Source organism: Haemaphysalis longicornis, unplaced genomic scaffold, assembly GCF_048455015.1.
Source record: "Haemaphysalis longicornis isolate Haplotype H1 unplaced genomic scaffold, Haemaphysalis longicornis Haplotype H1 scaffold_6, whole genome shotgun sequence".
Taxonomy (NCBI): domain Eukaryota; kingdom Metazoa; phylum Arthropoda; class Arachnida; order Ixodida; family Ixodidae; genus Haemaphysalis; species Haemaphysalis longicornis.
In genome coordinates this window covers 35,893,501-35,918,394 of record NW_027526407.1, presented here as the reverse complement: position 1 = coordinate 35,918,394, position 24,894 = coordinate 35,893,501, and the positions used below count along the sequence as shown (strand labels likewise).

General features: G+C 46.6%; 1 protein-coding gene across 2 annotated transcripts in view; it reads left to right on the top strand.

Annotated features, from left to right (window-relative positions):
• Unc-76 (fasciculation and elongation protein Unc-76) overlaps positions 1-12,941 on the top strand; it is a 95,474-nt gene extending 82,533 nt beyond the window's left edge. For both annotated transcript variants that reach the window (XM_077674014.1, XM_077674013.1), the window contains exons 8-10: positions 168-243; positions 1,908-1,973; positions 6,344-12,941. In XM_077674014.1, coding sequence (XP_077530140.1) covers positions 168-243; positions 1,908-1,973; positions 6,344-6,360 — 159 coding nt within the window. In that variant the 3' untranslated portion in view covers positions 6,361-12,941. The remainder of the gene's footprint in view (positions 1-167; positions 244-1,907; positions 1,974-6,343) is intronic.
• The last annotated feature ends 11,953 nt before the right edge of the window (positions 12,942-24,894 follow it).

Sequence of the window (24,894 nt, the reverse complement as noted above, 5' to 3'; positions counted from 1 at the left end):
CCACTTGAAGCGTTCACACTAAAGAAATATTTACAAGGCTTTGTTTGCTTTGTTCTTTAATTAGCTTTCTGTGTCGCCTCTGTGTCGTGTGCTCAAAAGCTTCACTGGTCGACCGCCTTGACATGATGGAATGGCTCATGATTTTCTGGGCCTTCTCTCTATTGCAGTATCTCACCACGGTAATTCCTTACAACGTTGACAAGGGCTCCCCAAGCAACGCCTCCCTACAGATACTCATCAAAAGTGAGTGTGCCATCGAGCGGTACTTTAGTTTAGTAATGCAACCAATTTTATGAATTTATGTGCAGATTGAAGGTGCGACCCTCAAAGTTAAATTCCACTGGCTTTTCATTCCACATTTTGTCTGGTTTGCTTCATTACGGGCATGCTTTACAAGAGTTCTCATTAATCTTGTTACAAAAGTAGTGGCAAAATAAATGTCATTGTGCTATGAGCGTCATATCAGGAATGCATGTTAAACACAAAACTCGTCTCAGTCAACCCCTCTGTGACATTCTGATGTTATGTTTATGCAAACAGAATAAGCCCTTGTGGCAGGGTTGATTGCTCTGCCTGGTGACATGCAGTTATACCTAAAAATCTCGAATGCCACTCTAACTGGAGTAATCTTCCATGTTTAAAAAGAATGAGAAAGGCATTACTGCCAATAGTTTGCTGCCACTTCACATGCTGTGCGTTAGGCTTTGAACTTTTGTGTGGCTGACAAAATGCCATTCAGGCAATAAGACTGATAGCAAACATTTGGTTGCTTTGTGGCAGTTTGGCTTGTTTGGCAAAGTTGGCAGGTTGGCAAAGTTGGCTTGTTCTGAGCTAGAGATTTTGCTTGATTTAGGTATATAAGGGGCAAATGGGTCTTTGGGGCTGGAAAACGGTGAAAGAATTGTTTTTGGCATTTTCAACATTCACGACCATTTTGCTATCAGCCTGCAAGTATCCTCATCATAAGGCATCATATTTTATTGTAAATAGCATTTTAAAGTGCACTCTACAGCGCAGTTTGCGCAGAATTCGATGGCAAAACGGCACTTTGCTTGCAACGCGAAGCTAGCGTTTCGCCGACAGATATCTTAGCACCCAGAGCGGGTATGACTGTAATTTTTTTTTTTTGCTTCTGATACCTAAATGTGTGAAGAATACAATGTTGGAAGCGAATTTTCAAGTGGAGGCTTTGGTAAATTATTATTGCGTTCAATTGACACCACCTGTGAGCCATTTCTGGCCGAGCGTGGGAGGAGTGAAGTTCAGTGGGCTGTAAAATGACCAAAAATAGCTAAATCACAAAAGTTCTTCCAACATTGTATTCTTTAGTCACTTGTCTGCCTAGCCACAGGGTAATCACCATTGTGTATGAAGTGGTTCCTTTGTAATTGTGACCCAAAATAATGGCAATTAATCATTATCTCAAAACTCATCGACTTGCAAAAAATCTAATTGGAGATTTGAAATCAGCACAAATAACTCTGCAATGCTGTGCAGTTTCAATAAAATTGGTTAGTAAATTAAGACCAGTCTGCCCCCTTATGTTGTTGTGTCCTTGAAGCCGTGTTGACCCATCCTTTTGCCGCTTTTGGTAGGTTTAGCCAGTCTTAGGTTTATGAGGAACCAATCTGTTTGCGCGCCCTGCATTACAAAGAAACCAGCATGCCTTGCTACAACATAGAGGAGGCACGGTTGAATGGTGTTTGTAAATATTTCGCTCTATTTTGCATGTGATCATGCATGCTGTTGAACTCTGCTTTTGACAGCTGTTGTGTTCACGTTTAGAAAGAGCTGCATTACGTTCATGGACTGTCTCCTGGAAGACAAGGGGCTTGAGAGCATTCTCTTTCATCATTACACCGATGTGCTTGTGGAACAAATGCCTGCTTTTCTCCCTTCGTTTGCAGTTCTCCACGCCATCAACGATGACAGCCCCACAGTGCCGACACTGTTGACGGATTACATCCTGAAAGGTGAGTGGTGATTACCTAATCATTGTGATTGCAAACCTCTGCTTATCACGGTGGCACGGTACCCATCATAATTGCTCCAATTTTTATCAATGAGCGGGGTTACTAAGAGTGCAGCAGGAAGTCCATCATAATTACTTCTGTTTTGGTCAATGAGCGGGGTTTGTTAGAGTGCAACAATGAGGCCGTAATTGCTTCCATTTTTGTCAGTGGCAGGGTTTGTAAGAGTGCAACAGGGAGTCCATGAAATTTATGGGAAAGGACGAGTCAGCATGAAATAAATTTGTCACAAAAGCACGCCAGGAAATGCACGTCAGGAACTTTGCGGAGCAAATAATGCCACGGTTTCAGAATGACGCGTTGTGAATGACAGCTTTATCAATGTGCAAAGATGAGGTCACAGGGTGAGGTATGGGTGCTGTTTGAGGCACACTGAAGCGAATTTGATGCAGTCTTGTGGCCTTAGTGTACAGTGCAATCCAGGTAATTTATTATAATATGATCTAGTGTAAGTTTAGGGTATCTGTTTGCCTTTAATGGACAGCTGAAAAGAAAACAACACCATGCACAATTTGTGACCCCCAGACTAATTGCAGTGCAGACCATTTTTCTGTAGCTATAACTGCTGGTCTGGGACTGGATGTAATGCTTGTTTTTTAAAACAGCATAAGCGTTCCGCTGAAAATGCAGTCATTTTGAGCGTACTTCTGGTCGATCAACAAGATTTAGGGGAAATCTCCAAAGTGGAGTAAGTTTCTGCGAAGGAAAGTTTGACATCCACCTGGATGCAGCCATACGGCTAACAAAGGAAAGCTATACAGCTTCCTCAGAAACTTTGCAGCCGAAGAAAAATTCTTCCTGGTCCAGGATTCGAACCCGGGACCACCGCTTAACCGGAGCAGCCGCTCTACCAAATGAACTAACCAGGAGGCTAGTCGTTTGTAGCGCGGGAACGAATTGATACACAACTCGAAGCAATAGATAGGTGTTAATGCACCAGATTTCTTAGGGGAAATCCCCGAGGTGGAGTAAGTTTCTGCGAAGGAAAGTTTGACATCCACCTGAATGCAGCCATATGGCTAACAAAGGAAAGCGATACAGCTTTCCCAGAAACTTTGCAGTTGAAGAAAAATTCGTCCTGGTTCTGCAAAGTCCCTGAGAAAGCTGTATAGCCTTCCTTTGTAGCTGTATGGCTGCATTCAGGTGGATGTCAAACTTTCCTTCGCGTACTTCTGGCTGTACTGAGGTTTCCTGTAGGCCCACTTTTCACATTTCATTTCACAGTCCCCCTCTAACTTCGCCACAAAAAAGAAAAGAACCGAGCGCCGTCTTGTTTGCGCGTTCTGTTTGAATTCGCATAATAACCACCACCGCTCTTTTTCATTGTACTAACACCTCTGCTGCCGCAAGCGGTCTCTAGCAGTATGCTATGCCGATACGCAATCTTCGTTTTCCGTGCACCTTTGGGGATAGCGAGTTGTCTCACTGTGAGCTGTCGCACCGCAAGTTGTCTTCTTCGCTAAAATGTTGTGTGAATACGCGAGCACGTTTGTCCATTGATGCACCTTACGATGTAATGAGCAATGAGCCGTCATGGTGCGACTCGTCTTCACCAGAACGTGACACCGACAAGCAACTACCCCTTTCCGTTTTCACACCTCTGGAGATTGCAGCCGCAGCGACATTAATTGTCTTTATTAGAACGCTGTGTCGATAGGCAGCAAGTACGAACGAAGGAGCGAGTAAAAGGGAAGAAAAATTGAAGGTCATTTTGATTGAGGTGATGTGAGGGGTCACTTATCAAGCAAAGGGAGCGTCGCATTTTTTATTCTTGGTGATCTGAGTTTTTTTTTTCTTTTTTTTTTCTAATTTAGCTAGTCTGGTCACCACTGCGGGGTCAATGGATGCACGTTGAGTGTGGTGTTGCTTATGCTGTTATGGTTGACAAATGCGACACTAAGCATTGATGCTAGTCAAACTACTTGACCGTTGCACCCTATGAAGCTACAGTCAAGCCTCACGATAACGAAATTTATTTATTTCTTTATACTGTCAACCCTCACTTGAAATTCATTACAGAGAGGGAAGCAAACAATGTGGAAAGCAAATACAGACATTGACACTTTCAGGACCTTAGAACAAGAACACAATCACATATTCATTGCTCCGCAAAGTAAACATCAAGGGCACGTTCAAATTTATTAACGTCAGAACTTTTAACAATGTGTCGCGGCAATTTGTTTCACGCTTCTATAACATGAGGAAAAAACGAATTACGGAAGACGTCTGGGCAAGCACCCACCAGTATGAAATTCCCGCAGCAGCGAAATATTTCGGATCTGCAGCAGATGTCCATAGAGACCTATGTATTTCGTATCTCTCAGCAATGAAATGTTTTTGGACAGCGACCTCGCATTAACGAAATTTAGTGCAAGCCCGGTTGGCATTTTGCCTACCCATTTGAAGCAAAGGTGTCTGAAGGACTCAAATTGCATAAACTTTGGCCACAGCGTGCTCGCATGGTCACTGCCATATTTGTTTACAATGAAGACCGGGCTCCAGGCAGCCGTGGAAGCAGCCTCACAGTGACGGCTTTGGCTTGGGCTAGGCTAGTCGACTACCACTGAACAGCACGCGTGCATACGTTGTGCGTGTGGCGATTGACACACTTGCTCTCTAAAGATGCCTTCCCAGCTCAAGAGCGGAAGATTTTATCGCTACAGGATAAGGCAGCCATCATTGCCCAACTCAGTGGAGGAAGTGAGGATAGCACTGACGAGTTTGGAATGACCTGCAGCTTGCTCTTTACTCCTTTGAAAAGCAAGGCCTCCACTCTTCAATGGCGCATGTGCGCGAAACGAAACAGTTGATGGCTGGGGCCTTTCCGCACTTTATGGACATCGACAAAACACTGCTCACTTGATTTTGTGGACAGCATTGAAACAACGATGTGGCACTTTCTGGTAAAGTTCGTCAATAGAAGAAGCTGATTTTTTTAACCAACAAAATGCGGGAAATATTGAAAAACTTTCAAATTTCGTGCTGTGGTGACACAATACGGGCAGGAGTGATGCATCATGGGCAAGCACTAAGAATATAGCTATCAGTGTGTCAACCAAATAGAACTAGACGCTCCACTACAATCGTCCTTTACTGTTTTTTGGCGGTGGCTGAGGTTGGTGCCGCCAGTCACACAAATGAGATGCAGTCATGTCATGCAGACCTTTGGAAAGTGGAATAGCCAGGAAGTGTTGGGGCATCGTCACTCATTCGTCTGTCTTTATTGATTTCTTTATTATTTGTTCCAAGATCGGGATAAAATTGTTATTGGGACAAAGAAGCCTTAATGTGGCCATGCTGACAAAATACGAGTTTGTTTTATTCGAAAGATTCTGTGTTTTACAGTGCCCCCAGCGCTTGTCCGGCAGCAAATCATGCTGTCTTCACTGAGAAATTATTCAATTTAGGTTAAAATTTTGATTCTCCCGCTAAATTGCGTGTTTCCGTGACATCTGCCATGAAGTCATAACAGCGCATATCCGAATGAACTTCCACTGCGTCATTCAGCTCTGCACCCTTGCTTCCCGTCAGTCCTCCGAGATGGCGCTAACATACTCAGCCACGAACCATTGTACGCCGTTGCTTTGTTTTTGACCATATTTGCACCTGGCTTATTTTTGTTACTGTAGAAAGTAGTTGTTTCGTGAAACATGGGGTATCCTCAACAAAAAGGGTCACATAAGACAACGCCGCTTACACCAATCGGCCAGTGCGTGCAAGCCAACTCCAAAGCGGCAGAGTGCTCTGCAGCTAAAACAATCATAGTGCACGCCGTACCAACAGCAGTGCGCATCGGTACTTGTATGTTTACGCATATTTTTGTTACTTTCATTGTTTACCGCACCATTCTTACTGCTGTAAAATGAATATGTATTACATTTAAGTGCAAATAGCTCGTTCGGCAAGCTTATAAGGCCTGCCCCATTTGCGTTTGCCGGCCTCAGCCAATCGCATTGCTGGGGACATATGACATCATAGGTACTGCTGTGGGAAATGAGCTAGTGGGTCGCATGGCTATTCCCTTTTTCCTAATTATATAGCTTATTCGAGTGAAGTGCGCATTAAAAATGGTGTCAGTATGATTCTAACGAGGCAATCTTTCGAATGAACCAAACTTGTGTGTTGTCTGCATGGCCCGTTTAAATGTTTTTGATTGGAATCATAGCATAAACTAAAAGCCAATAATGATGCCTTGTAGTTCTGGCATTGTAATTTTCAGCACTATGGCTATCATTACTGCTAAAATAGTAATCGCAACTAGTGGTGTGCCCGCAAGGTGGTAAACTTGTGCCAACTATTTTTGTTTCTGGCAGTCTTATGCCCCACGTAAAGGGAGGAAGCCTATTGGAGGTGAGATCTTGGGTTCTCCGTGCCGCCTGCCTCCCCAGCACCCATTCTTCAGGCCTTGGCCCCCTTCACTACAAGAAACCGGCATCGACTAGCTAAAGGCAAAATTTGCTGCTCGCTGGGGAATATTCCTGCGGAAAAACTGGTTGCTATAGCGTTACCTTGTTGACTTGTTTTTTGTTTTTTTTTTCTCACCACGTATATCTTATGAGTTTTTATTTATTCAGAAGCACCTACACTGCTTGCTGCTGTGAGGATTTTTTTTTTTGCTCTCTGTTTTTTTTTTTTTTTTTTCAAAAGCAAAGCTGTCTGGAGACCTTCTGCAATTGAAAGTTTTCAATGTTGGCTAAACGATGATCTCTGAAACAGTGCGCAAAAGCTGTAAATTCTGTTACATTGAAAAGACAAGAAAAAAATGTTGCTGTGAGGATTTCAATCGTTGCAGTGCGCTGGTACCGCAACAAAGCGAACCGGGTGAGATGTTCAAGGAGTGCATTGGCTTGTCAACTATTGTGGCCAATTTGTTCCCGATTACAGGAATTTCATGGGACAAAGCATGGTTGCTTTATTTATGTTTTGAGATTCCGTTTTCTTTTTTATACTGCTCTGCCGCTCGGTACTCCAAAAGAAATGGTTTACAAGTAATGCAGCGTGGGTTTTGCTGTAGAACATGTTTAGTGTGGGTGCGTGCAGTGGTTAAATCATACTTGACTACTTTTTATGTTACGAACAAAAGCTTTTTTTTTTGTCTTATCGAGTCTTTTTAAAGAGTTTGCGACAGAAAAGTTGCACCCTATCAGCATAATGAGTTTTTTTTTGTACTTGCGGAATTTTGTAGCGCCTTTGAAGACATCTTATTGCAAATGGTCTCCGCACAGTGGTTGAAATAGAAATGCTACCATTTGAACAATTTGTGTAGTTCACGTCTTGTATGAGCATACATTGTTGCTATTTTTTTTTTATGCTATCTCGACTACTGTAGACAGTGAGACACTTTAAGTCTTGTGGTCAGAGTCATTCGACACCTTGGGGTCGAGATGCACGTTTGCTTTCAAACGTCTTTCAAGGCTTGAGCTTGTTTTAAAGCTTTCCCTTCTTCGTGTGCGTGCTGAGACAGCTATGTTATGACATATAGTTTATTTAAATTGTACAAATGCGTTTGTTCTGAAGTTGTGTTGTACTTTTATCAGGGTCGGTGGTCACACTCATGCACTGAGCGTGTGTATGACTACTTTTTTGGGGAACTGTTTTCTGTTTACTGTTTTCGCTTTTCTCAAATACAGGCTGCTGGATGTGAATGCCTTGTCAGATTGCACTTCAAAGTGGGCTTGGCTTATGAAGCATCTTTTTGTTTTTTCTTAGTGTTAGGAGTGATGTTATTTTTAGTCAGTCCAGCTTCAGAGTGAAGCGTAGTTGTTGATACGAATTAGCAGAGATAGATTGAAAGATTGAATATGATTGAGGACCCTCAAATCTTGCAATGAGCAAACATTCTCTTGGGTTGCTTTCTTTTCCTAAGCACAACTGTAGACTTTTACATCATGCTTACTTAATCTTCAAGATTTAACATTCTAAACTGTTGCTTTATTAACACATAAACAGCACAGCTATGCATTGCTAGCCTCTGCTGAATATTTTTTCCGCATCTTTCTTTTCCTATTACAGAATGTTTGCTCAGTGTGAATTGTCGTTGCAGATTCCACTGCAGAGCTAAAATTTATAGTTGTACTTTTACCTGCCCTTATTACTTTTGTATGTTTTGCTGTTAAAATGAACCCTGGCAATGGCCAAAATATGTTGAAGCTGATCGAACAAGATTTTTTTCATCAAAATTAAACTCCCTTTTGAAAAAAGTTGTGTTCTTGGCATAGAACTCGGTGTGCAGTTTCCCTACTTAGTTCAAAAACCATTTTCTACTTACTTTTCGAACAAATTTATGTGCTACTTCTACAATAGCTTTGACGACCTCTCCTATTTTTGTATTTTATTTACACCTGAAAAATGCGCTTGATTTTTTTTTACTTGAAATTGAAAGGGATTTTTTAATGTGCCAATATCACGAGAGGCAAGTTCAAATAAAGTATATGTTCCTGAGTCACACAAGCAGTCATTCTTCTTTAAAAGTAGCTGGATGCTACAAATGTAAAAGACAAATAATTAAATTGTTATATGTACTAGTACAGTAAAACATCGTTACAAGAGACACTGTTACAAGAGACACTTGGTTATAAGAAACATTCAAATGAAAATCCTTTGGTTGGTTTTCTTATGTTTGCCATGTTAGCAACTTCGCGTACAAGAGACCTTGGTTACAAAAGATGTTTTCCCAGGTTCCTTGAGTGTCTCGTGTAACGCGATTTTACTGTATGTTGCATTTCGTATTATCGGGGTTAACTATTTATCTGTTCATGAATGGCTTGTCAAAGGTCTTATTTCTATTGTTTGTGCTTTGAATAAGCTTAATATTACTAGTTGGCTTCACGTAATTGGATTACATTAAAAATCGTGGTAGTACTTCTTACACGTCTACAGGCTTTTGGCACTTTGCAGGCGCTATAGGCTATACAGCATGGGAGCAAATGCTGATGCAGGTGAATTCCGATGATGTGAGCAGATCAGAGCAGGGCGATGGTGTTGTGATGTTCTTGCGTTCCGTGACTCCATCATTCGTTGAGTGCTTTCTTCCTGTGCTGGCAAGCGTTGACGGTTCAAACATGGTTTTGTTTGAAAAGGAAAAAAAAAATAATGTTTTCAGTCGCATTGAATATGAAGAGTGCCAAGTTCCTCCCGCGAGGATTCCTGAGAGGAGCTTGTTATCTAGAATGCTGTTGTTTGCATTTATCCAAGGTAATTTATAGTGTGGGTCAGCAGAAATGCTCAAGATGTTAAAATGAATAGTACTGAAAAACAGGTACCGTATTTTCCAGTCTATAAGTTGCACTTTTGTATAAGTCGCACCCCACTCAAAACGGCATATTTTCCGAGAAAAAAAAGACGTGTATAAGTCGTATCGGTGTATAAGACCCACCGGTGTACAAAACCCACCGGTGTACAAAACACACTTGTCAATCAGCTAAACTCATAGAAGATCAGTTCGTTAGAAAGTGCAGCGAAAGTACATGGTTGCGGCGGCCGCCGCTTCTGAACGCAGCCCCCGGTAAGCAGTGCTAGACACGTGTATCTATTGTCTAAAGCCTAGACAGAACTACCTTCTCAGAAATGGTTGATTGATACACACAGATGGCATGTACTTACAGACGGCGTTTAGGCAAAACCATCGAAGCCTTCTTCCTCCGACTCGCTAACAAATAATTCATTTATTTAGACCATAGAGCTGCGTCTTTTAACGTGCGCTGACATCGAGCAGCACACAGGCACCTTTTCAAGTGTGGACCATGCATGATCCCAACGTACCAAATTTATTCCATACATACGTCGCACCGGTGGACAAGACGCACCAACAAAAATTTCAGAAAAAGACGACACGCCTTATACACTAGAAGATACGGTACTCAGCTGGCAAATGTTTTGCAAGAGGCTTACCCGGTTCTATGTTGTGTTTTCAGACGAAATGTTGTAGAAGCTGCTATGTTACAGAAGGAAGCTGAAATGTTGCAAAAATTACCTTAAATTTCTTTTTGTTGTAAAGGGGTCAATATTTGTTTATTTCCATAATGTTCAGTTTAGTTTGCTAATGTGACACTAATAAGGCCTTTATTGATCGTTCATTGCTGCATCACTTGGCCAAAACCACAGTGGTTTTCAAGACTCCTTATTAACCATATATTACCAGGAACACATGACGGTACCGTGGTGCTCTTCCCATTCAAAGCGACTGAAGTACGCTGTTCTCGGCTTGCGGCGTCTACGACCATGACGGCAGGGCTCATCTCGCGTCATTAGTCTCGGTCGTGCTTTGGGCACGCGACCGGTGGAAGCATTTCCTCGCAAATCACAAAAGTCACCGCAGCTACAGCTTTGCGATCCTATTGACGAAGGCGCTGCCACGCAGCTTTATACACGTTATCTCAGCTGACGACGCGATTATCACGCGCGGCACTTGAGTTTGTAAAAACTGGCACCACGTGCAATTTACTTGGCCTGGACAGTGAGGCTCTGCAAGGTGCACTTTTGCTTTGCGAAGTGCGTTGTCACTTGGCGAAGTGCATTCTTCCATTCACTCATGAGCAGCTGGCTTCGGCGACAGCTTCTGCGACAGACATATTCACTGTGCCATCGGCGTTCCTTTCTCGCGCGTATTACTGTCTGTGTGTCTTTGGAAGGGATGACGTACCCTTAGCAGTGTTGGAAGCACGACGTTTGCATCTGATTGCCTCATTGGCGAGTTGTGCATGTTTGTGTTGGCGGCATTTTGGGAGTTGTAATGACGGCTTTTGGGTCAAAAAACAAGAGTGGTGCGTGAAGTGCGGCGTCTTCGGAGAGAGTTGTTTTGTGACACGGTATTGCTTATCTGTTCCTTGTAAATAAGTGTCGCTGGCTAGTTCTACTTGAGTGTTTAGCTTTATATGTGTGCATGCTGTTGAATGTGTGCATCTTTATTAAGGCATTGCAGTTTTGTGATCTGTACAGAAAAAAAATGTGGAACCTCCAGCTGTTGCGTTGTGGGCTTGCTTTCCCGTACAGTCCAGCATTTGCTACTGTGTTATGTCGAGCAACAAAAATTAGTTGCAGAAAACATGTTTGAGTTGGTTGTCCTTTCAGTGTCAATGAGCTCATTTGTTGTTTTATTTTGGGGTTTAGCATCTCGAGGCACTCAGTCAGACTTCGCTAGTAGAAAACAATCATCAAAGGTGCAGTTCCGTGCATATAATTTTTGTCTCGCAAACTTTGCAGGCTTTCAAAAAGCTACCAGTTTTATCATTTTTTTTTGCTTGCTTGGCTAGTGTGGGCGTCTGTTGCGATTGTACAAGTATTCTATTGGCAATTGCAACTCCTTGAATGTGCGTGCTTTTGCTGGGAGCACCTGATTGTCACTTTGTAAGACTACTGCAGCACATTCTTTGCAGAAACAAAGTTCCCGAACGTTGCGCTTTGGGTTTCATAGATTTGTATTTCTGTGTGCTCGGAACTGCGCCTAAATGTAGTGTTAAGTGCTGTTTCCTTTTACTTCTGCCATTGTTTAAGCAGCAAATATAGGCTGGTCCTGAGCTTCAGTTGGTGTGGCTGTGCTTGAGCTGTTAAGAATGTGCTTTTCGTTAGGTAACCCGAGTCCAACCACTCGTATAGTCAGTCGTTCGAGAACACGCTATCTGGCAGCGTACTCGCAGCACAGCGTGCAGCAAAGAATCATAAGTACTGCACAGCGTCGTGGTGCATTGGCCCACTGCGTGCACTCTCAAAGGCAGCTATGAAACGGATCTTAGTCTTAGCTCTGTGTGTTCCCTGGACGTCACTCCTATCACTTACCTTCTCGTTCCCGATTCCTCAGAGCAGTCACACGTGAGTCATTAAAACAACATACCTCAAGTCCCGAGGCAGCTTGTCATGTTAGCTGCTTTCTTTACGGTCACCAGCGTTTGGCCAAGCAGTACAGCAGTGGGCGTTTGCAAACTTTCTAGCTTGTAATCTAGCCCGCTTTGGATGCAGCGAGAGGTTGTGGCGTATTGCCCTCAGATGTGCGGTAATGGCGTCGACGGGGTCTGATACTGATGCGATGTGTCTTTAGGACCAATCTTGCCATAAAGTCCTTGCATGTCAAATCTGTGATGTCGTCGTGGCGAGTTTCGGGAGACGCTCCGATGCCTGGGAAGTGGGCTGTCCCACTTGGTCGTGAAAGTGAACCTAGGAACACAGAGCGATGCTGCCGCGATGGAGACTGTACATTATTTATTGCTTTGCCATTCCCTCTATTTCCAGCACCGGAAGCGATGTGTACAGCACCGTAATGTGAACTGTGGCGCAGTCGTGTAAAGAGTCATTTTTGGTCGTGTGTGTTGTTTGCCTGCTGAGTCGCGTTGGCCGCGCAGAAAAGACGATTTAACCGAAGGTCACAAATGTGCTACTAATATGTGCGGCGTGAAATCATGCAAGGTTTGTTCAGGCGGGTCATGCTGGTTGCTCTGCACTAACTTGTGCAAGAAGTGTTTTGCACGAGTGAAACTGGTTTGCCAAGCTTTGAGGATACCACCCTATGTTGAAAGTGTTCAGGTAGGTCAAATTGAGTGCAAAGAGATTGTGCCAAGGTTGTACTGTAGTTAGTGTACATTCAACTTTAGTGGTTTCAGCAGGTTTTCAATGCCACATTGCAGCTCTAGCAGAATCGCAGCTTGATGTTTAAAGGACTTCCTAAAATCATAGCGGAACTGCCTGTAAGTTCGTGCCAGGGCTTTAAACCACCATGACTGCCATGAACAAACCATGATATGAAAGCAAGCAGACGTGCTGAGAAGTGTTTGATTGCATCTCATTATGCGATGGTTTGAGTGCATCGGGTTAGCGCTCTAGAAGCGCGCTTGAGGCATGTATGCTTTGGCACTGTTCGAGACACTTGTGTAAACTGATGGTCCCCCTTGAGAGAGAAATAAAAGATGAACTCTATCTTAATTCAACCTTGTCTCATTTTGGTATTTAGTATGATCACTTGTGCACCCAGTGAAGCTTTGTTTTGTTAGATACTTGTGCAGCAATCATGCAGCATGCGTTACTTCTTCCCATAGCACAACCTTAGATGTAGTCATGATGACACCAAAGCTCTTCGGAACCGTTTTCTCTCCTACTTTTTTTCTCTGCCCATTTTTGAAGCTGCACAGCATCGAAACAAAACTTAAGAAAGAACACTTTGCACTTTGACTCCTAATTATTTCTTCAAAGTTGGAAGTTGTATTTACGTGAAACTGCACAGTGGGTGGACAGAGGACATGGAATGGAAGTAGCCAGTATGTGGAAAGGTACGATTGCTTGGTACACTGCATTGCAGGGAATCGTGCATGCTGTGTAACAACGAAACTACTCTACATTGCTTGAGCTGTGAAACTGGCTAGAAACTTGACATCTCGAAGAAACAGTGCTCCTCTGTAGGTATGTGCTGCTCTGGGCATGCAACGCACTGAGTTTTAGCACTCGCTTGATATAAACGGCTTCTGGAGGAGTGTTACGGCCACTCTTAGTTTTATTGTTACGCAACCGTGTTTCAAGCCGAGCGATGTGACAAGTAATGTCAAACTATTCAAGTTGCAGGCACTGGGTATTATAGTTGGACCTCGAAGTGTAATGTTCGGCCCAACGCCCAACCGTTGCGCACCTGACCCCCCTGCGGAGTCGAATCCCTGATCTTGTACAGATATGTTATCCTACATACGAGCAGTGGGGGAGTGAAATATCCAGCTCGGACTTAGACAAGCACTGGGTTTGGCTCGCTGAAAGGACGTAGACGGCAGGCCGCAGGCCGCACCAACAGAGTCCTGGATGGGGGACCCAGCCCACTAATTAGGTCAACTTCGGTGTTCCTCCCCTCTCTGCTTCATAAGTATAATACGAGAAGTACAGGGGGTAAGCATTGGCCAATAATCCTGTGTGGGTACTGCGCCACTGTGCTGGTATTTTATGCAAACACGCGGTATTCAGAGTATGGGCACAGATTTCTTGCAAAGCGTTACACCATTGTAAATACAATAATACCTTGCTAACTCGAACTTTCATATCTCCGAAAATCGGCCAAGTCGTCGAAATTTTCCGCGGCACCGAATTATCTTATACGTCCCATGTATTTGTGGTCCTTTATTTTGAAGTATTTCTGGACAAAACTGCGGATATCTCAGTGGAACGAAGATTTCGCCGCCTTGGACTGTTGAATTTGAATTTGACCGTTTACCGATAAATTCACAGGTTGTGAGGAACTCTGCCAAGAGGTAATAAAGCGCTTAATGATGACGGTGCCACCGAAAGCGACGTGACCTTTCAGGAGTATGCGCTATGTGAGCAGGATGTGCCTAAAACTTATGGACGCCGAAATCGTTGAAATGACCTCAAAAGGAGTGGACGGTGAAGATGGGGGCGACGATGACGAACCTCCTCGAGAGGTGTCGACATCTGCTGAAACGAGGAATTTGCTGCGCTTGCTGCGAAATAAGGTTGAGTACAGCGGTGGGGAAGATCGGCGCATGAAATGTGTCAAGCAGCTAGGGGACTCCTTAGTAGGCCCGAGTGCGGCCGCAAAGCATACCGGCATTGCGGTGTTCTTTTCTGATAAGTAAAATTGCAGTGCCAGAAAACCCAACCAGTGAACGTCTCTTGTAGTTTTTTTTTTCTTCTTTCAAACCTTTATGAAAAAGCAAGATTGGGAGTTGCTGTTTACACGACGGAGAAATCCGCTGTTTGGCTCCTAGAAGTGCGCATCACGTGACCTCTACGTCACTGTTTCTCTCCGGCGCACCGCTCCCATCGGAGGTCGGAGCTTCTGCTAGCGAGCTACAAACGATCCGATGCTTGGCCGCGGAGGCGGCGGGATTTCGTCTGCTCGTAGGGCAGCTGGCCGCGACTCAAGTTCTAGAGCGGTTGCAGGCTCTCTATTTTTACTGCTGCTTATTACAATGGAAGCGAAAATGAGCCGCGCACACGACAGGCGCACTAAGCGAGCTGCGCATAGTTGCTGGCCATGACAGCGGAAAGAGAAGTGAAGGCCTTACCCACGAGTATGAGGAACTAATCAGTGCGTACCACACAATATTGAAGTCCGGCGAGGTGGGAGCAGTGTCCGCGCGTGCGTCAATGGACGCCAGGTAATTAACGCAACAGCCTCGAAGGAAATTTTGGTGAGAGGTGCGACACTCCAAGAACCAACATCGATGGTTGAGTGGTAAAACACTAGCTCGTCTCGTCGCGACACTCCAAGAACCAACATCGATGGTTGAGTGGTAAAACACTAGCTCGTCTCGTCGCGACACTCCAAGAACCAACATCGATGGTTGAGTGGTAAAACACTCGTCTCGTAAACTGGCGGTGCCACGTTGGAATCCATGGCCGCTGGATACCCGCCGCTTTCTTTAAAAATGGGTACAAGTGTTCCCGGACCTCAGGCAGCTTAGGACGTGGGAATCAACGCTTGAAGCTTCACCCCAAACAGCTTCGGGTGGACCGCTGGGCACTGCCACCCAGCAGTCAAAACAGGGCACCCTGCCCTGACGGGGTATAAACGGCTTGGAACGTTTAGGAACCTTTCTACCACTGCAGCATACGTGGGAGGTGATATCCCCCCTTATCAAGGTCCGCTGCTGCCATCCACCCGATTAATAAACAATTCGGAGCCCTTCCACTTTGTGAAGATGGAAGCCAGCGAAGCTGTTGCTGGGGATTTTCAATTGCTGTGCTGGGGTGTTGCTATAGTGGATTTTTAATATGAAATTATAGTAAAACAGTAAGCGAATATATTATCTTCTCTTCATCTGGGATGAATTCACAGGTACTCGACGAGGTGGAACTTGCGGCGGCAACGGCGGCGGCTGGACGTTCTGCGGCTGCGGCTTTCCGCTGTTATCGCCACCGTTCGCGCGTCTGCGCGCGCCGATGCTCCTTCAGTTCCCGCTTTTCTTCCTCTGAACGAGTGGCACGCGCCGGTCCCAAAGCGAGTGAAAAGTGCAACTGCTGACAACGGCGCTAGCGCTGTTATCAGCCAATTGCGAGACTTGTGAAAGAAGCATCGGTGGTGGTAGGGGGCACAAAACTTGTGAAAGAGGCGTCGGCGGTGGGGTGGAGTATCAGTCTTAGCCGAGATATGGTTCCGAGTAAATCGTTGCCCCCGGAAGGGAAACTCGGTATCCCAGCCATACATAGCTTCGCTGTAAAAAAGGGGCGACAGGCTTTCGTACGGGAGATCTGTTGCGTGGTAACCGATCCACCAGGTTGGTTGTCTACCGGAGATGCAGAATGTTGGAAACACCTCGATATCCCTCGGATGGTTCCAGTGATTGGGGGAAACTGTCGGTGCAAATTGCAGCGCACTCCGTGCAATCTGATCAGCGGTCTCATTGCCCTTGACGCCAACATGGGATGGAATCCATTAAAACCGCACATTGAAACCCTTGCTGCTAAGTTCTTGCACAAGCCGTAAGGAACGCTGGCGGTCCTTTTTCGTGGGGATCCCACGCTGCAGTGGCCGAACAGTGGCAAACAGTGGTCGAGCATTTAAAGCCTTTGGAAAATCCCTATCACCAGCCTTGCGTCACAAAGGGGCTTACAAGATCGGAGGCAACATTGCTGTACCGCATCCGAACGGGCTCAGCGAAGACCACAGCACGGCTATTCAAGGTGGGCCTCGCGCGATCGCCTCTGTGTTCGTCATGTGCAGTGATAGGGGATGTACACCACTAAGTAATGTGTTGCCCAGAGCATGATGTCGAGCGGACTGCAATGCTCTCAGCGATTCGAAAGCTGGCAGCCCCACACAGTACTCTGGACCACATCGTCTTTCCAAGGGGACATTGGATGCTGCGAAGAGACGTGTCAAGCCTTCTCCTAAGCTTCCGTGAGGAGACGTAGCTGGCAAACTTGTTTTAAAAGGGCACTACCTTTGGCTAATTAGGAGGAGCTTGGGCGGAGCAATTGCCGGCATATACAGCCAGGCTAACGCCGCCTGATCCCACAACAACCACCACCACAACCATGGTATCGAGGACACCCCTGCACACCCACTGGACACCATGGACACCTACCACATATAAAATAGGTACAGGCAGTCCCGTGCGGGCATGCAGTGTCTGTAAACCTTTCCACCACGTCAATCCTGGGCGAGAGGAACATAATGCGGGGTTACCTCGGTTCCGCCGGGTACGAACAAATAAAATTGGTACAATCACCACCAGTACAGGGGTAGTGCTTAAAAGAAGTTACCCGAAATCATCCGGAAACGCCCTAGTTGACTAGTTGGAATTTCTGCCGCAGGGATATGTGCAGCACTCACCACGCACGCGGAAGGTACCGGGATCAAATTGTCGTACCGCCTGGCACCCACCTAGCTGTTCCTTTAATGGGTACCAGGGTCCTTGGTCGAGTACGGACCCTTGCGGCTCCCGCCTTGAAAGCTGCCTGTACCCTTGGGAGGGGCCCCTGACCATTGCCGGAAGTGGAAAGCGTCTGGCGGTTCTCCTAGCTGCTACAAGCGGCTACGCGTCCACCATATAGCAGCTGAAGCCTTTAGGCACCATGTGCATTCGTGTGCCTTGGTGGCGCCGGGCACGTACCGAAGGAATACAGTCAAAACTCGATCTAACGAAACCCGATCTTATGAATTTCCCGACCTGACAAACAAATTCAAAATCCCCTAACGGTGCCTATATGCCTTTATGAACTCGAACTAACGAAATTGATTCAGTGCCATTCCCGATTTAACGAAGTACTTCGGGTTCCGCAAGCCCTCAGCACAAGTAAAAAGAAATCCGCCCGACCCTTTGCAAAATGGCCAAATCGTTGGCGGAAAAGCAGCAAGCCCCTCTGGCAACACTGTGCACCCGCTGCGCCGCCATTAGAAAGGAAGCGAAAAGGCTGCGAGCACAGAGTTTTTATGGAGTAGCTACCGTCCACCGTCCACGTAATTGCATACGCGTCGTGGGGCAACAGACTCGTGAAGCCGTGAGCGAAAACGTGCAGCCGCAACGGCGTTGCTACGACCTGCTTCCTTTCTAATGGCGTCGTCCCGTTCACCACCAGTGTTACCACCGCTGAATTCTCAGTGTTGTCCGGCTTTTTGCAAAGAACAGCTTCGTCGGCTTAACAAGGTGGCAGCAGGGGCGGCATTCTTGTAATTTTCCGTTTTGAAAACGTCCGTTTTGCGTCCGTTTTATTGTGACGTACTCCCAGTTCTAGGTTGGATTCGGGTTGATTTTTGCGCAGCTGTTGTTGTAAACGCATTTTAAACGACTAAACCTATTTTAAACCATCTTTTATGTGTTTATTGTTCTGCGAGCGAATCAACAACAAGGCAACGAAAAATCGTCTGCTTCAAATCGTCTGCTCGAGAAGCCGCGGCCGCGGCTCATAGCTCCAGAGTCATAGCTCCACCGTGATTGCATGGCGTCACATCCGGGTGTTCGCTTTTAGCCAATGAGGGCTTGCTCAAAACGGGCACTTTTGAAACGCACACAAAAGGGACAAAACACGAGAATGCCGCCCCAGATCTGAGCTTTTACGACTATCTGAACGCCGACGCAGACGCAGGCACAACAGAGGTTTTGAAAAATGAAGTAATCGTACAGTTAGTTTCCGGCGCACAAGCTGTGCCAGAGGGTGCTGACAACCCAGAAACTGCTGAAGCTCCCTTGGCCGCTAAAGACCAGGTGACGGAGGCTTCTGACTTGCTCAGACACTTGACTGAGGAGGAGTCATTAAACACGCTGGCGTGCTACGAAAAGTTTGTCCGCCCAACGCGCGCGTACGTACCGGGTTCTTTCCGTAGAGTGAGACGGAAAACGTGTTTTAGCACTCCGTAGCGTCGTACCGTTCGTTCCGTGTGACGGCTGATTAGCCGAGTAGTTGCAAAAATCCGCACGCTAAAAATACGTAAATAAACAACGCAGTTTCCCCTAAAGCATTGCAAATCTAAAATAAATCGCGCTCGGCCGGACGCATTTGAGGCAGGGGCTGCGGTGGCGGCGACGGCACCAGAGCGAGCGCAGGTGACGACATGGTCGCGCGCCGTTCACGTGGAGGAATGGCCTTGGCCTTGCCCGATTGAAGCGCTAGACACATGTACAATTGGTACACGCGATTCGTATGCGACTGATCGTTACGACTGTCACCACGACTAGTCGTACGCGTGAATTTGAGACACATGGCCCGATACGGGTGTGCGATGCCTCGTCGGCGCCGCTCCGCCCACTGTTTTTGCACCATGGTCAACTACGACGATCGCTGAGCTGAATTTGTAGATTCCGCGGGTTTGTACGCAAGAAATGGATAAAGCAGGCAATCGTGAAGCGTTTTCTGCATCGGAAACAGTCCGCGCACACGCCGGTCGCGCCTGCCAGCTCGGCACACTCAGCGGCTCGAACCGGCGCAGACCACGGTAGCAACCGCTTGTCGCTGTTCTTCCAAATCAATCTGATCACTAAAACGAAGTTCCACCTGCGAGAAAGTAGGTGTTAGTGTGGTGAAAAATTGTGCTAGGGATTGTTCTCGGGGCTTATTTTAAAAGCGGCGATCAGATATATCTGCCGCGATGCAAGCATATGCTGACCGGCGTGGATGCCGCGGCGCGCGGTGCGGCGAGTGGCCGAGAGATGGCGATACCTGCCTCGGAAGCATCGAAACAGGCTACGCAGATGTCTCGGTCACCGATCGCTCACGGCAGTTGTAGCTCAAATAAAGTTTCACATGCGAGAAAGGGGATGATAGTGAGGTGAAACGTTGTGTTACGGAGTGTCATTCGCAGTTGCACAGATAGCGGCGATCGCCAGGACGCTAAGCCTAAAGTTCTCAACACCCGAGCAAGCCGGTTGCGGGCTCCGGATACGGTAACACCGGTAACACGGAAGCAGAGCGCCGGGATAGACGCCGGCCGCGTACGGAACAAATGGCGCATGCGCAGTCGGGTCCCGGTAAACCCGGTAGCAACGTAACGAACGTAACGAACGTACTGCTAAAACTCTCAGAGTTTTAGCAGTCCGTCCGTTCCGTCGCGTACGTAGCTAGCGTGTTTACCGGGACCCGTCTGGGCACCTGGGCATTCGTCACGGTAGGGGGATTAGTTCCGCCGGCGTGCCTTCGCCATGTCCGCGCCTTCTCGCCCTTCCTCCTCTCCCTTTCGCGCGCGCAGGCGCAGACCAGTCCCGCTCAACCCGGTAACAACGTAACGAACGGAACGGACGGACTGCTAAAACTCTAACATTTTCACTGGGGATTTTTAGCGCATGGTTAAGTTATCGGCGGGCGAGCGCGGCGTCCACCGCACTTACGATGTCATGCATGGATGTGCCTCCCTTTAGACATTGAATTTACGGAATCAACTGCTTGCAAAATGAGAGTCCCTATTTTACGAAGTTCTCAATTTGACGAAATCATTCGTGAGTCCCAGTGACTTCGTTAGATCGGGTTTTAACTCGAGGTACAAACGACACCCCGGCCTTACCAGCTCGCCCAATGGCGGCGCGACAGTGCTTGGGAAGTTGGCCCCTAGCATGTACGTCAAGCTGAGCCATTCCCAGGTAGACTTCCCAATTCCACAGGGGCGATTTCCCGCACAAATACCCGTAGAAAATACGGTAATCCCCCCTCTCCCCCTATGGAATAGGAAGGCCGGAAAATGCAGCTTTTTGAGCGTAACTTAATTTAGGCCCCTCACTGATGACGTCTGCATCCTGGTCAGGGGACCATTTTTGTTGAGGACGAGGAGGCAGACACGGTTAAAGGAGCTCCAGTTTATTGGCGACCTTCGAGCGGGTGATTCTGTCGAGGAAGAAGATAGCACAAGTTTCGTTGCGCGTGAGGCAGTTGTTTGTCCCTTCTTCAGTCGCGTCGTCTTCCTATCTTTTCAGCCAGATAGCTTTTCGCAGCAGTATGGTCATCCCAAAGCACACTGCGGAAAATGATGATGATCATGAGTGAAGTAGAGAAAAATTAAAATGCTTTTCGTGGTCCGAATCAAACCGGGGCCCCTCGCGTTATGAAGCCGACGCCTGCCCGACTCCGCCATTGCGGCACGGTCGAAGCAATTTGGATTTCATGAACGTGCAAAATTAGGCGGAAAATGAACCCATCCGTCTAACGAAGACAATGGTTGAACGCTCGGGAAAGCTACGGAATGACCGGGTCAGTAGCGAGCGGACCCACATCACACCACCTTGCCATACACATAGGGTAAGAATCGCGCTGCCATCATCATCATCAGCCCGTCTACGCCCACTGCGCGGCAATGGCCTCTCCCATAGACATGAATTATTCCGGTACTGTGCTGCGATCAATTTACCCCAGCAAACTTCTTGATCGCATCTGTCCATGTAACTTTCTTCCGCCCCCTGCCAGGCTTGCCTTGTCTAGGGATCCACTCTGTTACACTTAATGACCAACGGTTATCTTGCCTTCGCATTACATGCCCTGCCCACACCCATTTCTTCTTCTTAATTTCTACTAATATGTAGTTAACACGCGTCTGGCCCATGAATTGCAGGTTACAAGAACTGGCCCAGTTATTGAGTCTACTGAGAACGACCAGCATTTATTTGTTTATTTTCTCTTAACCTCCCTCCCCATTCCTTTCCCCCATCGTGACCAGTGGTCATCCTTTTCTATTAAAGGTTGTCTCTCTCTCTCTTGTTCCCTGACCACTCCACTCTCTTCTTTTTCCTTAACGTTACACGTATCATCTTCCGTTCCATTGCTCGCTGAGTCGTCCTCAATTGAAGCTGAACAGTTGTAGTGAACCTCCAATTTTTTGCCCGTAGTTGAAGTATCGCGTTACCACCTTACTAATAATCGTAAATAAATAGGGTCCGTCGCCTCTGGGTTAGTTCGTTTGGTGTCGGACTTGATTTGGGAAAGCTTTCCGTTCCCACATCGGTGTTTCTACAGACCGGTTGTTGATTTTTAAGTGATCCCCTTCATTTAGGATGGAGAGCTTGGCTGTCCTATTAAGTGAATATACAGGGATTGGGATGCATTAAATCTAGTAGGGACTGATGGTCTAAATTATAGAATCCAGCGCAAAGTTGCTTGCTCCTAAGTAAATCTTCTGTTGAGAGACTGCGCTAACGCATCCCCGTCCCGTCGATTCAAGCTGGCCTCGAAAAAACTGGCATAGTATTCCGCAGGCTTAGCTGCAGAATCGACTTTATCGTGGCATATCTTAAAAATCCTCACGGGACACTGTTTAAACGAATGTTTAGGACTTAAGTCAGCCTTTAAATTGGAAGCAATGCAGCCGTTATGGCTCATTTGTCTTGCGTACATTAAGGCAAGAGTAGATAAATGCGTAAAGAGTTGCTCCAGCTAAGACGGTGGACGAGCACGTAACGTGCTGGAGTGAGGGATTCGCCAGGAAGCTTTAAAGGGACAGACAACCGATTTTTGTCGAGTGTATGTTCCCTATGCCAAATGAAAGCCAGCGTATTATATAGCCCGCTAACCACAAGTAATTTATAAACCAATTGGCGGAAGTAATTTTCATTTGGCACCAAACTTTCTGAAATCGGAAGGGTGGTGGTTCGTAGTGAAGGAGCTTTAACGATTCTGCCTGAGTCAGGGGCGTTTGTTCTGCCAAAATATTCGATTTCAGTTTCTAAATACGCCAACGGCAGCTTAAAAAAAAAGACGCGCCCAGGGAGAATCGAACTTCCGACCTTCACAACGTGAAGCCAGATTCTACCTGCCGTCCATCACAACAGATGACACCTTCGTGCAAAATAGACTGGTAAATTAAAAAAAAAACACACACACACACATAAATGAATAAGAAAGCCTGCGATTCACACTCTTTTTTAGCTGGGGACAAGTTTTTAAATATCGCTTTTTATTTCGCATACAGACAAAAGTATGTTGCCAGCATTATTTCTGGAATGACACATACGGCTCGTAGATCTAAAAATTTTGATTTAAAAAGTCCTGAGGCGTTATCAGCAAAACCGTTTCTCGCTAAGGTGCTTTATGTGATGCTCTTTCATTTGGGATAGAGGATATATACTCGACAAAAATCGGTTGTCTGTCCCTTTAAGGTTAAAGATGCCGCTCACGCCTAAGGGCTGCATGCCGCCATATGAGGGGGAGGAATTCAGGAAGGCTCCCACTTCCCCTTTCTCCTTTCACCCAGTTCTGGGCAAAATAAAGTCATCATCATCATAATCATCATCATCCCCATCGTGGACTTAAATCGTCGTGATGGCCGTGAAGGTTGTGTACAGCTTCGCTACCTTAACGGAGGAGACTGTTTTCCTCCCCTTTGTCCCGTTATTTTTGCGCTGTGAAGATGAATGAAAGTGTTAGTTGTGAACTCCCTTCATTTTGTTTGTAAATATTAGGAACTGCCAGACGAGCTGATGGAGATTTTCAGGGATGAGCGTTTTGCAATAGGGGCACTTGGACATCACTTGAATGTAATAAATTCCATTTGCGGGTTGTCTCTGGCGCATAGACTGTATTGAAGAAGGTATCGTTGATAAATATTTCGTGGTGCTCGATATCCGCTCCAGTTTGTCTCTTCGCCCTTCAATGCAGCTCGATGACAATGTCGCCCGCTGGGCGTTGATTTCACCCCCACTTTTTATGCAGAATTTCTTGCCCTTCTCCTTGCAATCCTGAAACTTGATTCGGCGAATTCTTCCGTGATGTTACTCACCGACTCCCCGTCCGTGTGTATGGCTCTCTCTTCAGAAACTTTACATCCTATTCTTGAAACTTTTTATTTCTGCGTCCCCATTCACGTGCGGGAGATTCCGCTGGTTTGGCTGCCCGGCCACTGTAGGTTAACCCTCAAGGAAACCGCTGACACATTAGCTAAAACAGCTTTGGCTTTACTGATCGTAGAGGTTCTTCCCACGCTTTCGTGCGTGTTGTTGGCACGTTATCGCCAACACCTGTTGAATCAAGATGCCTCTTATCACCGTCTGAACACTTCTCCTGAACTTGAACATCTCAGGTACCGCTCGAAGAGAAGTATCTGACAAACTCGCTTGTGCGAAGTATCACTGACTTCTTTTCGCTGTGGTGTGCCTCCACTCAATCGGTATCTATATAGGGAAAATCTGACGAAGAAACGGAGTCCGAAGAACATTTCTTCCTTTTTTGCCGCCGATTTTCTACCATCGGAGAAGGTTGCTGGAGATTCCCCGGCTACGTCTTGGACTGCATTTGAATGCACCTGTGCTTTTGTCGTTAGGGGGCGCTAGTCTGGGCCGCTGCCATAGGGACGTGTGCAACGCCATCCACTCCTTCATTTCGGAGACAGCTCGTCTGCAGTGTTAAAAATATTGCGATTAGGCTGACTCTTACCTAGTTTTCCTACTCTTCGCTCTGTTGTTTTTTCGTGTTTTTTCTCTCTCTCTTGAACTTCGACCAAATTCTTTCTTCTGCTCTATTATTTTGCATCCCAAGATTGATCACAGTGGAAAAAGAACTCTTCTTGGCCAATACCCCTAAGTGGGTATGCGCCATTTTTCCGGCCACCACCACCATCACCATTAGGAGGACGAAGAAGCGAGCAGCGTTGACGGGGATAGAGAGCGGCCCACCATCGTCGCCGAGGTCCCGGGCACGCCTCCCCTGAACAGCAGCGGGGCCTCGGGTGGTCGGCGTCACAACCGCCGTCATGGCCGCCACCCCACGCAAGGAAGAGCCCGCCATCGGCATCGATCTCGGGACGACCTACTCGTGCGTGGGCATCTTCCAGCATGGTAAGGTGGAAATTATCGCCAATGACCAGGGCAACAGGACCACGCCGAGCTACGTGGCCTTTACCGACAATGAACGTCTCATCGGCGACGCGGCGAAGGCCCAGGTGGCCCTGAACCCCGAGAACACCGTGTTCGGTTCCAAGCGGCTCATTGGACGCACGTACGACGACCCCAAGATCCAGGAAGAC